The following is a 16,607-nucleotide window of genomic DNA, read 5'->3' as shown; positions in this document are numbered from 1 at the left end:
TTTCAAAAAGTCATCATTCACCCCAGTTTACCATTGGACAGGTTCAGGGGAGGAGGTTTCCAAAGATGTTTGACAATCCAACAGGCAAATTTTAAGGATATCTGCGGCGGCATGTAGGTAGCTGAGCCATTTTCAAATCCCGCCCCCTCTTTGGTAAGATGTCTCATTGCTGCCACATAGTGAAATTCATTGCATTGCTTCAAGACTAACACTACGCAACACAACCTCTATTTGATACCAGCATTTGATCAATAAAAAATTCACGTGATCGACAAAATTCTTGTGATTGATCGATTATGCCCATCCTTATTCAGTATGGCTGAATGTCACATCCTGAAATTGAAATCACAGTTGTGATATTTTAAATGGGCTTTGTCTGTCTTCTGGTTCCAGCCTTAAAAGGGGAACTCCACCTGTTTTAAACCTTAAGCTCTGTTTACAGGTCTTGGGGAGTGCTACTGCATAAAACTTGTGTAAGGTTTTTGTGGCAGCCCCTAACTCTGGGGAATGTGGAGTTAGTAATAAGTAAGGTTCAATGTAGTTTGCTCCTCATCTGTGCTCGAATCTGGCAGTATGTCCCACCAAACTGCTGGTGATTCAGTTGCATTGTGGGTAATTTAAGGGCCATGTTCTGATAATGTAATGTAGGAATGCAATGCTAAATTGGTGGAGTACTCTTGACTGTTTCTACCAGAGTTGAGCCAGAAAATGACATAACTAAGTTTTTTTCTGGTCTTGATGTTTGTTAACTGTTCTCTTTTTTATCTGTGCTTTGTTGTTTTTGCTTCCTCTGTTCCTTATTGCTAGTGTAGACCAGGGGCCATCTGCATAAAACTCTATGTAGATTCATAACCAAAGCCATGTATGCCCAAAGCCAGAAATGCTTCTTTTCATCAGATTTATAAAGCTGTGCATATGTCATTTCCGTTCCCACAATTAGTACAAATGGTTGAAGCCTGTTCTATCAGTTTTTACACGTGTCAATTAAACAAACAGGAAAGGAAAGTGCTTTGTCACTGGTTGTGTTGTACCGGCAAGGTTGTCCTACAGCCAGAACAGCTTTCATTACATACAGCTGTGCAACTATTTATACTGTCTGACTAATTCATCACATAGACCTGTAGACTTATACATGAGGCGTATACATGGTTTTTGTGCATACTCATTGTTTATGCATGTGGCCCCATGGAAGTAAAATTGGCTGAATGAGTGTGTATCCCACAGGAGTGGACAACTCAAGACAAGGCCTTCCAGATGATGACTTTTACCCATCCAAGTTGCAGAGGTCCTGTCCCAGTCAGTAACCCCTTCTTTTGTTTTTTTTTAACCTTTTCAGCTTTGCGTTGCAATTGGAACGTTGTGCCCCCTCTCCTGCTACAGGGCCCCTAAGAAGCCCCCTTATTGGAGGGCTCCCTGGGAGCTTGCTCCTGATTGGCCAGCAGGCTGCCTCCTTGCAACTGCCTCAACTCAAAGCCCAGCTCGCACTCACGCAGATAAACCACGTTTTCTTTTTTTTCGGTGGCCGAGCTGCTACCTTGACAACCAACATCTACTCCCTATCGCAACATCCCCCTCCCCTACTGCTGCGGCCTTTAATCTCCTCAACCTTCTGAAGATTGCGAACACCATGTCTCATCCCCTGTATAACCCCTATGCTTCTGCAAACCAAAGATCCACCCAGGGGCAATATGGACTCCCTGGTATACAGGCAGAGAGAGACCCTCTAAGGGCATCCCCTCATATGGGGCCCGGCCCCAGCTCTTCTGGAGCTTCTTCTGGGACTTCCGCCAACTCTGGGGGGATGCATCCATCCATGGGTCCCCAGTCAATGAACTACAGGCCTGAACGTGGTAGGCCCACAATCGATGAGGACATAGAGAGGTCCATAGACATGCAGATTAGCAGAGCCAGAGAGGAGGTGAGGCTTCTCAGCACACCAATGCATCAGCCTACAGGTCAGGGCACTTACTTCACCTCTCAAAGGAATGAGTTGCTCTCCTCAGGCACAGGGGCGACCTCCTACTCCATGTCTTCAACCTCTGCCTCTCTCGGACATTTGGCTAGACATTCAAAAGCTGAAAGTGGCAGTGGTTCTTTGGACTTGTCGGATTACAAGAGACCCACTGCTGATGACCCCTCTAAATTGTATTCATCATCCGCTTCTTCATCCAGCTATGCAGCTAGTGGGGACTTTAGGTTTAATACCTCCAGTGGAAGAGAACGTGATGTGTCCATTCCAGGTTTAGGAGACTATGACTACCCAGTGCAAGACAAACCTGCAGCCCCTACAGAGTCCAGTCGTCCCAAATACACCTCAGAATCAGCTGCCAACATCCTTCTGCATTTTGGACTTGAAAAAGAGGACTTGGAACATCTGATTGCCTACCCTGAAGACCAGATGACACCTGCTAACCTGCCATTTATTTTGCGCCAACTCCGCATTCAGAAGGCCAAGAGAACTTCAACTGCAGGTCAGTCAAAACCATACCCTGAACCCCCACCCACCCGAAGCATAAGTGGAATGGACAGTTTTAGTAGTTCTGGAGGGGCAGGAATACACCAGGAGGAGACATCATCTTCTATTCTCCAGCCAAGTAAAGTGATTGACTATGGACATAGAGGCAAATATGCTGGAGGAGTTGGAGATGAGATTGGAAGGACCGGTGGCAGTAGACCTAATAGTGGTGGGATGAAGGACACTTTTCAAAGTGGCAGCCACAGTTGGGACCCACTGCAAAAAAATACAGTAGCAGGAAGAAGCAGTACCTTGGGTTCTTCCCATGATCAGGCGAGTTCTCTTACCAGTCTGGGCTCTTCATATAGTTCAATACTAAGCTCTGTGGCCCCCTCAAGCAATGACCCAAGCAAACGATTGCAGACCCAACAAAACCAGACTCCTCAAAAAATCCTCAGCTCTTTCTCTCTCCCAAAGAAAGATACTGACATCAGAATTTTCAAGACTGAAGCCTCCAGACCTATTCCTTTGAAAGAACCAGAGGTCAACCAACACCCTAAGCCAAAAACTCAAACATCCTGCACTCTGCTCCGCGGTGTGCATCCCAGCCGACCTGGCCTTGTAGTCATTGGCAGTAATGACAGCAGCGGTACTAAGGATCAGTGTAAAACTCAAGTACAAGCTTCAGTGGTTGCTGAACAGATAAAAAAGCAGCAGGAGTTACAGTCAATGCAGCAGCGACAGCAGGCACAGACTCAGCAGCAACAGCAGACACTGAAGCAGCAGGCACAGAAACAACAGGCGCAGACACAGCAGCAACAGACAGCGCTGAAACCAGCAATATCACATTCACAGATGGGGCAGACAGTGCGGCCAACAGTTCTGTCCGCAGCAAAACCAGTTCCAACAGTTCCCCTTGCTTCTCATATCCCCAGCATCACTGATGTCGTGAGGCGTCCATTGTTTAACCCCACCCCCCACCATCGAACTGTTATGGTTCCTCCTGGACCACCGCAGCCAATGCCAATGAACTTTATTCATACAACGCTGCCACCCACCAACTCACAGCCTCCAGCAAAGGTGACAGTTTCCAAAGCTTTGCCAACGCCAGCCATGATGCATGACTACGCAGCAGCCTCGCCCAGAATCTTTCCACATACCTGTGTTCTCTGTAACAAAGAATGTACTCATATGAAGGTGAGTGACAGATTGCACTCTGTTCTTTCTCTGTATAGGATTTTTTGGAATGTTTATTTCAATGTTAAAAAAAAAAAAGCATTTGTTTATTGGAAATGTTCAAGGGTTTTGATCTTGAATAAGTTTAAGGCCAATACTTTCAAGCCTATTTTAAAAGACTTAACATTGTCTCATAATTTTAATAGGTCATTGCATGACATGGAGGCATTCTGTGTAATTGCAAACGATGTGTTGATATATGTAATTGACTTATACAGTTTAAAATTTACATTTCATTTAAATAACTTGAAATGTTTGTTAGATCACTATTGTCTGTTTTGAACAAGTGTGGAATGGATATTTCCAGCCTCACTAGGAGTGATGTTTGTTAGATAATTTGATGTAAAATGATGAGAAGTGGTCAACATCAGGGATTCACCTGTGGAAAGTGGAACCAAGAGCTTAGAAGACATGCCGATGACAAAGTTCCTACAAAGCTGAAAACTAATCTACTGAAGCCGACTTGAAAAAATGTCTCCCTGTTTTTAAAATTCTGCTCCCCATTGTATATGCAGTTTTGACTTTTATAACATCGGCTAGTCAATGTATCAGTGCTTCTTTCAAAATTGGAGGTACTAATGTAATTTGTTAAAACTGTTTAAAAAATGTTTTTTTTTTTCCCAATATACAATAGTAGTTCATTTCTATGATCATGTTAATCACATTTGAAGAAAGAAAAAAACATGCCTAGATATAATTTTAATGAGATATGAGAAGCTAAACTAACAGTAGTAACTGTGACTTTTAGTAATGGTGGCAATCATTATGGAGCCATGCTCTCACTTTATGAAATATTGTTCCGTCCCAAAATGGTCCAATTGGTGAATTAGGCATTGAGCATACACAGTGAACCTGAGGTCCACCACCATCATATTTTATGAAGCATATCATTTGTAGAAATATTTTCTTTTTTTTCTTGTTTTGTTCACTTCTCATTAATTATTTACCTCCTTTGGGAGACACTAAAGACATAATGTTTTGGCTGCTTAAAAAAGTCACACTTCCTTCAACCAGTGTTTACCCTTTCTCCAGATGTAATTTTCCTCAGCTTTTCTGTTTTTGTTCTGATCCATACTTGATGATGACCCCTGCTAAAAGGACCTTCACATAACCTCATGCAACTCTATGTGACCACAGAAGACACCAGCTGAAGAACCAGCCACCACAGTGTCACGACCCCAAGAAGAAGTTTTTATTTTGTTTTTTGTTGTGACTGGTGCTATGACTCCTGTGTTTGTTATTTAATGTTAAACATTTGTGAGCCTTTAACTCTGGTTTATAAGCCAGCTAGAGTTAGAGGAAAAAAATGTCCAAATTTGTTTCCAATTATTCTTTTGTCTATATACAGTATATATATATATATACTCTCAACACCTTTTTATGAAAGGCAAAATATTTTGATTTTGTGGACCTGCTGTTCAGCATCAACATTATTTCGTACATACACCATACAACCGTGGACAATGGAATTGGGTACTCATTGACCCAAAAGACAATGAGGGACTTTAAACTCTTTCTAAAGGCTTCTGTAATGTCTTTAATAAAAACGTTATATGTAGTCAGATCATCACAATAATGGCAGCTGTGATAATGAAGCTCATCACATGTTGAGGTCTATCTAAATGCTGTCTGTTGTTTTCACTACTAGGATTGGATCTGTCACCAGAACACCAGCCTTCACCTTGAGAGCTGCAAACTCCTCCGCAGACAGTAAGTCTATGATGAGCTTTTGCTTTTGGTACAATCTCTCCATCTCTGTTATGGTGCTGCAGCCTTAATAGCTCCTTGCTAATGGATCCCAACCACTTTAAGGTCTCTCATTGGTAAAAAATGTTTCTTGAGGAACCTGCATTTTTTGTAGTTGGCATTACTCTTGTGTTAATGATTTTTTTTACGATAGGGTTATTCAATGTATCTTTTAGGTGTAGTTAGCTCAATAAACCTTCTAATTCCTCAATACCTTTCAAGCTTGAAACTGCATGGCCAGGTTTTGTTTTTGGTGTCTTCTTAGCTGTATTTATAGGCATGTTTTAATTTTTCATTCTTCAGATACCCACAGTGGGATGGTGAGGTAGCTGTCGGGCCAAGGTAAGTTTCTCAGTGTGTAGAGATGTAGCAGCCACTCCAGCTGTGAACCAGTATCCTACTGATTTTGACTGACTTCATTCAGTCTTTCATTTAACCTTTTTTGTACCCTGTTTTGTCCAGAGTTGCAAGCAAAGACATCAAGCCCTCCCCCTCAACCTCTGCACATACTACCCAGTATCGTCGCCAGAAAACCAGGCATGACAGCCGCTCCCGCTCCCCGAGTCCACGGCGTCGCCATGGCTCAGATGGTAGAAGGGAGAAACACAGGAGCCGATCACGATCACCGCGCAGCTCCAGATACGCTCACAGGTCTGTGGGACATAAATGACAAAAGACTGCAATATCAGGTTCTGTTGAAAATACATTTCTTATATATGTAATGGCATTGGTGAAGATGTGAAATGTTTTATAGAATAGCAGAACATGGTTACACCTTGAGAAACCTAAACTTGTGAAAGTTTCAGTAGATTCATTGCATCATTGATCTATACTTCCTTCAGGTCCTGGTCTGATTCACACAATCGTTCTCGCTCCAGTTCCCCTGCCTCTTCATCCCACCGCTATCGCTCACGTTCAAGAAGCCACGAGAGACGATCATCACCACGAAAAGGCTACGAAAGACGATCGCCACGGAGGAGTGATGAGAGACGATCATCACCAAGGAGAAGCCGTGAGAGACGATTGTCACCAACAAGAATCCACAACAGGCGATCATCACCAATGAGGAGCCCGGAGAGACGATCACCACCACTAAGGAGTGACGACAGGCGATCATCACCAAGGAGGAGCCCAGAAAGACGGTCGTCACCACAGAGAAGTCATGAAAAACGATTGTCCCCAACAACGACACATGAGAGAAGAACATCTAACATCACCCCTGACAGGTCATACACCCAACGAAAGAAGTCAAGCGCAGCAGACAGACTGGCTAAGAAACTGCTGGAAACATCAGGTATGAAAAATTGGAAACATTTTAATACCAGGACTTAAGTAATGATTCTGTACATTAAATGTAAATGGCAATACCATGTTATGATGCTAATAATGATTTTAGATAAATCATAACCTGACTTTTCTCTCTGGCTAGGTGTCCAGTCCCTGTCAAACCAGTCTGATCTTGAGGCTGTGGTTAAAAGTCTGGCTCCTGCCTTAATGGCTGAGCTGAAAAAGATGAATTCCTCCCCCTCTACTTCCCAAGGAGGAAAACGCTCCTCACCTCCACCCTCTACAAGCGGAAAGAAATCATCCTCTGCTGCCTCTTCTTCATCCTCCTGTTCTATAGCAAAGAAGGAGGTGACTATAGCGAAGGTCAGCCCGCTGAAGAGTGAGAGTAGTTCATCTGCAAAGGCTAAGGTAGGTGTTTAGTTTCAGTTTTAAGTTTATTGTCACCATTTCTTCATGTGGTTAAAGTTGCTCTCTCTCTGTCTTTTTATTTAGGCTGGTAAATCCTATCCTCCATCTATGGTGATACTAGAGAATGTTCATAGTTCCATCTCTCACGATGAGGTAGTCACTCATATGGAGCACTTTGGAAAAACCAAATCGGTTTTACTGTATCGTAAAGTGCAGGAGGTATGTGCATTTCAAGAGAAAATACTGTGTGTGTCTGTTTCTGCTAGCCAATCATATTTTTTGTGTTTATATTTTAATAATGCAAAATATAATACTTTTATCTTTGTTCCCCTTTGAATAATAATAATTAGTATTTTGCTATTTGTTGTGAGACTTTTCTTAAAAGAGTGTCTGTAGGATGAACATTAACGTCATTAGTGTCAATCTAACCCCAAAAACATCCCTTATAGGCATGTGTGTGTTTTGAGAAAGAGGAAGATGCTATGAAATTGAAGAGCACAAAGAACCTCACCATAAAAGGAATTCAAGTCTATGTTTTCAAACAGAAGGTACTAAATGTCTCCTCTCTTCCTGACGTGATTATATTCAAATTTGACTGCTGTAGTTCAGTATGTTAATATTTAGATTCAAATGTGTTTACTCTTTGCAGGCGCACATGAATCCTCTTCAGAGGTGAGATACTTCTTTTTTGAGCAGGGCTGTAGATGGTTTGAGCATGCACATTTGTATTGCCTATTTTAAGTTTTTTATTTCTTTCAGATCAAGATCTTTTTAAACAGATGGTTTTAACTGCACTGGGAATTAATTTTATGACAAAAACTATTTGTGTGTTGGCTGCTTGCCATTAATGTAAATTATACAGTCCCAAAAACTAAATGTTTTAGTTATTTTTGTGCCGGAATTGTGAACATGATTGTGTTCACCCAATGTATGTATGATCAATACCTCAAGTCATCCAATGAATTCAAATCTTAGAGTGCTACAGTGCTATCTTATGAACACAAAAAAAAAAAATCAACCCCCTGCTTGATTTAAATGTTTTTTAAATTGCACTTCCTTATTAGAATGCTTACCCTTTACTCAAACCTAAAGTCAAATCTGAATACAGAGACATGATACACATCAATAAATGTATCGATACATTGACATATCAACATCTCCAATGTTCATCATTGATTAATGTCTACATATCTCGTTCAAATTCATTGATGCTCTTCTCCTATGATCTCCTGTTGTATTGTCTTGTTATTTATTGATTGATTGATTGATTCTTTACAGAAAACTTACCACATCCAGTGTCTCCACACCTCAAACCACTAAATCCACCACTAGCACCACCAGAAAAGCACTCCTTCCTACATCTAAGAGGCCTCCACTTACAGTGCCTAATAAGAAGATTGCTGCCAAAAGTCAAGCAACTGTCACTAAAGCAAAAGTCTTGGTTTCCAAGGCAAAAAATGTCTCAACAAGGCAGATTGCCAAAAAAGTAAAAACAGGCAAGGTAGCTGCAAAGGGAGCTGTGACAAAAGTTTTGGTAAAACAAAAGCCTGTGGTTCCAAAAAATCCATCTGATGGTGCATCTGAAAAATCTGAAATCACTGTTAAAGAAACAATGGTGGTGCCAAAAGAAACAGCCGAGGTTGATAAATCAGCAAATACATCTGTTGCTAAATCATGTAAAGGCACCAAAATGGTCACTGAAGAACAGGTCTCTGCTTCCAAGGTGGAAACAACCTCATCTATGCAGAAACCCAAAACTCCACCAGGCAAATTGACTGCTGCAGGAGCCATGACAAAAGAAAAGGAAGAAGGAATGGCTACAAAGCCCCAAAGTATACCATCCAAATCTACAGCTTCAGAAAATCACCATGAAGTACAGACTTCTAAGCTGGAAGATTCTGATACCAGGATTCAACTATCTGTGAAACCTGCAGCAGATATTATTCAAACCGCAAATATGACAGTTTCTGAACCTAAGCACCAAGCAGAACTTGCCAAGGCTGATGTTGAAGCAAAAGAGGTTAAAGACACTGAACCTATGGAGCGTGGGCAAACAGGAGTGAAGGTGGCCGAGCCCATGGAAGATGAGGGCAATAGTGAAAAACCAATGGCTACAGAGGCTGTACCTGAAATTCCAGCAGCCAGATCCAATGAGAGTCAACCACTAACCAGTACAGTTGAGACTCAGCCAGATGTTTCTCTACCAATACCTCCTCTAGATAATACTCCTAAATCATGTGGAGACACCAATACTCAGACCCCACAAACCACCATCAAAACTTCAGAAACATCTGTCACAGCGTCTTTAACGTTCCAGCAGAACACCTTGCCAGAACCAGAGTCCACTGGAAAAGAGCTTGAGACAAAAACGGACACTTCACACGTGGATAGGCAGGTGGCAGGAAGCCCACTTCAAGCTGCTGCGGAGACAATGTTAACAGATGGAGCCGTGGACACAAAAACAATGCAAAAAGGTATGTTCGATACAATTTGATGGAGGGAATGTCAGGTATGTTAAAATGTGCTGTAGAAGGTATTTTGTTGTAAGTATTCAAGGGGGAAGGCGGCAGTATTTTAGATTATTGTTACTGTTAAGAAATCCCATAATGGGCGTGGGGTAGCTGAGCAAAAAATAAGCAGAGACTTAGCAGCTGTCCTCTATTTAAGAGCAGCTGAGATTGACACTAAAATCACAATATCAGGTTAATCTTAAAGGTCATTCCACCTTAAGTGAACCTGGTCAGGTTAGGCTAACCCATTGTTGCTAACATTGGGGCTAACCCCAAATCTCTTTCATGAAACTATTTGGGCACTTCACCAATTAGCATAACTCTACTAGAAAACTACGAGGGAGTCAAGGCCAGAACTCCTGATACTACCAAACACAGGGGAACAGTAGGGCCATTCTTTTTTAACATTTTTTTTTTTTAGAACACTTCACGCTCAGGCTGCTCACATAGAATAATAGTAAGTTTGAAACATTTTTAGGTCCAGGTTTAGGCCTAGGTTTTTATGACTAAAGAAACTAACTCTAACATGATATGTGTATATGACTGATTGTAGTATTTTGCACAAAGTATATAATACAGAAGTACTTCTACAATACTATACTTAGCTAAGCTTATTTTCTGGTATCTTTGTGTAGTGTGAAGTTGGCTGAGATTTGGTGCATTGTAAAATCTTTTAATCCAATTAAATAAATGACTCTTCAAGATCAAATGTTCTTAGTTTTCATAAGAAATATTCAGTTTACTTTGTCAAATGCCTTCTCAGTGTCTAGTGGAAGGATGATAATTTATTAGTTATTTTGGTGGGATATATTTAGTAGGTAAACAGCATGTATTACTTCAACTACAAACATTATTTACTAATTTGTTTTAGTGAGAATTTGTTTGTCAATGGTTAACCTCATCAGTGGAGAAGGTGCACAGACGCCAAGCATGTTTTAGGCTGAAAAGGTTTATTGAAGTTGGGCCAAGGAGAATGAAAGTATTATCAATACACCCTTCTGATGCATGATAACACCACGATTCTGAGGAAAGTGTCCTCCATGGATAGACTTTAAGCCTTCACAGTTAGTACCACAAATACTCTATGACCATAAATGGTCATACTCAATGCATCTACAGTCATGGAATTTGCCTATTGGTTCGTTATTCCACAAACAAGGAAACAGTCATATCCTCTGACCTTGGGTACCACAACAATGCTGTGCTACCGTTAACAAAGTGACACATTCCCCAAAACACCATGAACAGTTGTCTTCACATTCCCTGACTGTTTGTTGCTTGCTTTTCACTGTGTTTTTAATAGTTTAACTCACTGCTCAGATATTTTTTTTCCAATTTATTAATCAAAAAAGGACAACTACAACAGCCCACTCGCTCACATTGTGTTGATACTGGGTTGTTCGTAGTAATTTATAGCTCATCCAGTCAACCTGTAAGCGTAACATTACAAACGCATTTAATCCGACAGAACTTTATTTCAACTAATCTTAAGTTTTATTAAAGCAAGATTTTTTTATTTTATCCTTTGAAGATCTTGTGACAGCAGTGAAGACAGAAATGAATGCCACATCAGCCAAAGATGCCTCTAGTACCTTGATTGAGGTGGCCACATCTGTCACAACTGCATCAACAGCTGCAGCGGCGAAAGAGCAACCAACTTATACAACTACAGTCACACATCTGACTGTTGGGGATATGGCTGAAAAGCACCTGCTTAAAAACAGAATAAGTAAATATATTAACGAAACAGAGTGTCGCATCAATTTCATTTACAGTACATTGAAAATATCTGCATGTGATCGTAACATCTACTTTTCTTTTTCTTTCTTTTGCAGATTGCCTCAGTAGAAAAACCTGCTTCTCACCACGTGTAGGTCTCTTAAAATCACTTTGCATGAACTAAAATGTAGTCCTTAATTTTTTACTAAAGGCGTAAATAAAACTTGATGGTAGATCATATTTTAGAAAAGCTAATCTTGGCTTTAAAAGCTGCTCTCTGAAACACTTGGATCGGTCACTTTCTGGATATGGAAACCTGGAATAAATTAAACAAATTCTACATTTTTTCAAGACCACTGCATCAATTATTTGGTCACTCAATTGGTCGATCAACTCAACAAAGATAATTGACAGTTTTTTGATAATCGATTAACAATTTTGCACATTTCAAGCAAAGATATTCCCTAGTTCTCGTATCTGGGTTGTGAGGATTTGTTTCTTTGTCTTATGTGATAGTAAACCAGATATATTAAGGTCTTGGACTGTTGGTGAAACAGAACCAACTTGAAGATGCCCCCTTTGCTGCAGTTCATTGTATTGCAGTATTTGGGGCTAATTGATATTGATATGTTAACTCTGCTTCATTATTGGTCCTTTCTTGTCCAGTTTTTCTCACTTTCAAAGAAGCAGTTGCTCATAACCAACCTGCCTAAATATCACGATGGCTCCTACACTGAGGCGGACCTCACCCAGGCGCTCTTGCCTTTCGGATTTCGTTATGATGAATCCACCATCCATGTCTTTCCTCAGGCGTGCATGGTAGGCACTTGGGTTAAAGATTGGCACCAGTTATGTTTATGAATCACATATTTCTGCTTCTGCTGTTAAGTCCTTAGTTATGAAACATTTAAATACATTTTTTTATGCTAATACAGGAAATTATACTGGCAAAATAATTTGTACTGAAACTGTAAATGTATATGATAGCACAGTAAGAGTAGCATATTACTGCCATCCAGTGGCAAGTAGTATGAATAGCATGACTAAATGTCTTTCTGGGTTTCCTTTCAGGCTTTTGTCACGATGGCGTCACCAAAAAATGCACTGGATGTGATTAAAACCACCAAATGGAAGTCTTTAGTTTTCATGAAAGCTTCAATTGATGTGAATGTCTTGGCCAATTGCATCCCAGGGACAAGGGTAACCAAAAACCTACACATTTTTATTTATTTAAGAGTTTTATTTATCGTTGGACAAATAAGAATTAAACAGATACACAAGCAAGAAAAGATAAATATGCATGGAGAGGGAATAAAGCCCAGAGGGGCATTTCGATTACCCCAATCTAAATAATATACATACATGAATATAAAAAACGAAAACAAAGTTACACTCTTAAAAATAGAAACCAACATTAAAATACAATAACACCAAAATTAAGTTTGTTTTCATGCACATGAAGAGTAATTCTTCTGGATGCTGATTTCTTACATGTTATGTCTTAAACAAACCCTGGTTTTCTTAATCACGGTTGGAGATGAGAGAAACTAGACTTTCTCGTTCCTAAAAAACACATAACTGTGCGACATCTGAGCATATGTATGACTTAGGTCATTACACGTAATGATTTAAAGCAGTCCCTGCCTGATTTCCCCGAGAAACTTGGTGCCTTGTATAACATATAAACACGTAAGAAAGTGCCTGATTTTTACTCAGATTTTAATGTGAGTATGGTGTATTGGGAAAGTATTTTTGAATTTGACGTTGGGTTATCTGATGTTTCTGTTTCAGCTTGGGTTTTATAAATCAGTTATGAAGATGATGAATTCCGTAAGTCACGCACACACACATTTAATTACACATCAAATCTTTAGTTTTTCTAAATGTATTAATTGCAACAATGGCAGTGCTTTTTTTTTTGTGTCTCTGTCATCTTGTTAAATGTAACTTTGGGTTTCCCCTTTCCCTTAATCTTTCTGCAGCCTTCTGTTGATAACGGAGAGAGAACTATCTTCATCCTCAACATTTCACCATCTGAGGCCCGGAACCTCAGAGAAGCTTTGAAAAAAATTGATTTTGTCAAAAATTACCTGCTTCTTCTCAACAAGGTATAACATTACACACACACACAGTGCATATGTGTTAGTGACTTTATAAAAGCTATCCCATTGAGGCTTGTCATTGTCTTGTCTAAACATATGTACAGGTCTATATTTTCAATTTGGGCCTTTACTAGAATATCTTTACATGATTTACTGTTACCCCTTGACTAATAATGTATTTTGGTGATTTAGTTAAATTGAGTATTTCGTATGAGCTTAAAACACAGCGCAGATATGGAAAAAAACTAGATTTTTCAGCAAACATTAAGGAATAGTTACTTTTTATGTCATGAAATAAACAAAACAAAAATAGATACTGTGTTAGCCTTACCCAACCTGTGTGTGTGTGTGTGTTTGTTTTCCAGGTGTATGTAGAATTTGAGTCAAATGAAGATGCAGATCGGTTAGGAATTTGGTTCAGCCTCCTGAAAGAACCTCCTGGCTATGAAATCTACAGGCTGAAAGCACCACACAATGGCTGTACATCAGTCCGTAAGTCCAATAGAAATAAAACAGATGTGACAGGAGAAGTCAAGAAGCTGTAGGTTTATAAGACGGACCTCCCCTAAAATCTAAACTAATTGATGCAACAAGAAAATAAATAACCGTAAGAAACACAAAATAATTGACCTATCAGCATAATCCCATAAAATCTAAGAAATATATGAAAGAAAATACAATAAAAATTGATGACAAGAAATGAATTAGACATGAGATAATAGGACATCAATTGTCCTTCAGTGTACAGAAATAACTGCAAATTAGATATGATAATCAATGTTATGTAGGTTTTGGGAGCTTTTATACATTTTGTGTATGGAGAAAGTACAGTTATCACACCGGTATAATGATGATGATGATAATGATAAAAGTAATGTAACTTGTTGAATAAGATTATATAATATATGATTGAATGATAAAGATATAGATATAAGACACACTGACCATTCCATGCTTTTTTTCCTGCAGGGCCAAGACTTCCTGAGAAAGCTCTGCCGGACAGCAACGAAATTGTTGCCAGGGCAACTATTCCAACAACAACGGGTGACGTTCCCCAGGGTAGCGTTTCACCATTTTGGGTCACTTGGAAAACGAGTCCCTTCCTGTTCCCTACCATGTCTCCTTGGTTCACCATCCCCGGTAAGAAATCGTCATGTAGACTTTAAGGTCGAAGATTCGAGTCGAGATTTGACAGTTTGAAACCACCAAATTTGAACATATGTTTATTATTTATCTCCTAGATTACCAGACAGTCAAAGTAATGGATGACTTTGAGGTAAGCTCATTTCTCCTAATGGCCACAAAAAATGTTCTTGCTTTTATTTTGGGGTTTTTATATTCACATTTGAAATGTTGTTTATCCAAAAAAACATATTGTAGAAATGGGTTCACAGCAGGGTTGACTTTATGCATCTGTCCAACAACATCTTTTGCCTTTTGAACCTTGTGTCCTGTAGAAGGCCAACCGTCTGGGTTACATATTCCCAACAATCATGTTGACTGGATTGCCAGAAGACTACTACAAACATGAGGACGTCGCCAAGCTGGTCTGGCCATATTTTACAAAGCGGAACCTTCACTCCCTTTACTACAACATCATAGTCCTCCCGCTACAGAGGAGGGTAAGAACAACCGCTGCAGACTGTGACACTGTTAACCAAATGTAACTGTGTTATTTGAAATGAACTATGGCTTAATATATGTGCTTCTTTTTCTCCCTTCCAGGCCTTTGTGTATTTCGAGCATTTGAAGGCGTGCAATGATTTTGTCCGAGACCAGATAAAAAATCCGGTTTCTGTCGGTGGCTACAGAGTCTTCGCTCACTTCCTCCAGGAAGACATGTATCCTGCATCCACAGAGGTATGGACATCAGGAAAGCACCTTAACAGGCTGGGTTGTGTTTTTTCAACATCTATGACAATCTATGCCTCTTTTCTCAGGAGGACATGTACCACACCATGATGAAACTGAACAACATTGTAAGTCAGAAATCTGTTAAACGTAGTGTCAGGTCTGAGTATGGGTCTTTGGATTCCTGGCCCTTAACAACAACTGTTTCTTGTTTCTTAGTGTGGTCCAGACCCAGAGTCTCTGGCGGAGCGGTTGCTGTGTGTGGAGACCTCTCGGACGACTCATGACGTCATTATAGCAGTTATGGAAGTGGTGGCATCGTGTGCTCCTATTGTCAGCTTCCTGCCGCTGGCCAACAGGGTACAAGACCACAAACATCCCACGTTTCACATTTAACTACTGAGAGAAGTGTTTGGTGACATATTGGTGAAAATATTATTTATGTTGGTGACAATAATACAACATTTATTGTACAATGTTGCCATTACGATAGCAAGACGTTCCTTCGTTTGTCAAGCTGAGCTCACAAATCTAAAGTTTCACCTAATGCTCGTGAGGTTTCGTTATATTAAAATTTTCAATAATAGTACCTAAAATAATACTTGAAAATGTTTGGAATATGTTAGCAGTCCAATTGAAAGGAGAGAAAAAATGTTCGACACGGTTGCTTGATTATTCTGTAACATTTATAAAGGGTTCTTATGGCTTGGTGCTGTTGCCCTTCTGTTTGTTGCTTTTGTCTCATCTCTTTTCTCATCTCTCCCTCCTCTGCATTTTTGGTCTTTGCTCATAACTTTTATTTTCCCTCAGATATGCATTGAGATGGTGGACTCCCGTGGTTTAACGCAGGTGTTGGAGAAACTAGTCATTTTCTCACAGACCTGCTCGATTAATCCAATTTGGTATGTGTGCTTCTTTAAAAATTGGGGGGTTCAATTAGTTTAATGAGTGTTTCCTACACAATACTCTGTGTTTGTGTTTTTTTATTTTATAATCCCTCATCTTCACATCTAAACTGACCAGCTTTTTTTCTCTTTACCCAGGAGTAAAATTCAGCATTTTGAATCGTAAGTATATCACTTTGTAATTGATTCTTTTCATGTTAAGAGAAGGATATTTGGTGATTGCTTTGACCCACACACTAACAGTCAACTGCAACTGTATATGATAGCCAGTGGTCAGCTGCGGGGTCCCAAATCCCATTTATCTGGATAAATGTATATGCATGTCCCTCAGGTTCAAGTTACAAGTTATTGAAAATATTTTAAAGTTTTACAGGAGGGGAAAAGAGAC

At 39.9% G+C, this 16,607-nt stretch overlaps 1 protein-coding gene across 3 annotated transcripts in view; it reads left to right on the top strand.

The window, feature by feature from the left end:
* The window catches only part of LOC134005403 (uncharacterized), a 34,935-nt gene that overhangs the window by 3,450 nt on the left and 14,878 nt on the right, over positions 1-16,607 (top strand). For 2 of the 3 annotated variants that reach the window (XM_062444284.1, XM_062444283.1), the window contains exons 2-26: positions 1,337-3,652; positions 5,340-5,401; positions 5,741-5,779; positions 5,900-6,088; positions 6,280-6,731; positions 6,867-7,132; positions 7,217-7,351; positions 7,582-7,680; positions 7,782-7,804; positions 8,411-9,606; positions 11,174-11,371; positions 11,478-11,512; positions 12,028-12,180; positions 12,433-12,561; positions 13,153-13,191; positions 13,344-13,469; positions 13,829-13,955; positions 14,433-14,603; positions 14,705-14,739; positions 14,921-15,085; positions 15,189-15,323; positions 15,404-15,442; positions 15,534-15,674; positions 16,125-16,216; positions 16,358-16,381. In XM_062444284.1, coding sequence (XP_062300268.1) covers positions 1,628-3,652; positions 5,340-5,401; positions 5,741-5,779; positions 5,900-6,088; positions 6,280-6,731; positions 6,867-7,132; positions 7,217-7,351; positions 7,582-7,680; positions 7,782-7,804; positions 8,411-9,606; positions 11,174-11,371; positions 11,478-11,512; positions 12,028-12,180; positions 12,433-12,561; positions 13,153-13,191; positions 13,344-13,469; positions 13,829-13,955; positions 14,433-14,603; positions 14,705-14,739; positions 14,921-15,085; positions 15,189-15,323; positions 15,404-15,442; positions 15,534-15,674; positions 16,125-16,216; positions 16,358-16,381 — 6,095 coding nt within the window. In that variant the 5' untranslated portion in view covers positions 1,337-1,627. The remainder of the gene's footprint in view (positions 1-1,336; positions 3,653-5,339; positions 5,402-5,740; positions 5,780-5,899; positions 6,089-6,279; positions 6,732-6,866; positions 7,133-7,216; positions 7,352-7,581; positions 7,681-7,781; positions 7,805-8,410; positions 9,607-11,173; positions 11,372-11,477; positions 11,513-12,027; positions 12,181-12,432; positions 12,562-13,152; positions 13,192-13,343; positions 13,470-13,828; positions 13,956-14,432; positions 14,604-14,704; positions 14,740-14,920; positions 15,086-15,188; positions 15,324-15,403; positions 15,443-15,533; positions 15,675-16,124; positions 16,217-16,357; positions 16,382-16,607) is intronic. The other variant, XM_062444285.1, reaches the window with a different exon arrangement.

Source organism: Scomber scombrus, chromosome 23, assembly GCF_963691925.1.
Source record: "Scomber scombrus chromosome 23, fScoSco1.1, whole genome shotgun sequence".
NCBI classification, from domain to species: Eukaryota; Metazoa; Chordata; class Actinopteri; order Scombriformes; family Scombridae; genus Scomber; species Scomber scombrus.
Note: the sequence above shows the minus strand (reverse complement) of the source record. Positions and strands in the feature narration are given on the sequence as shown.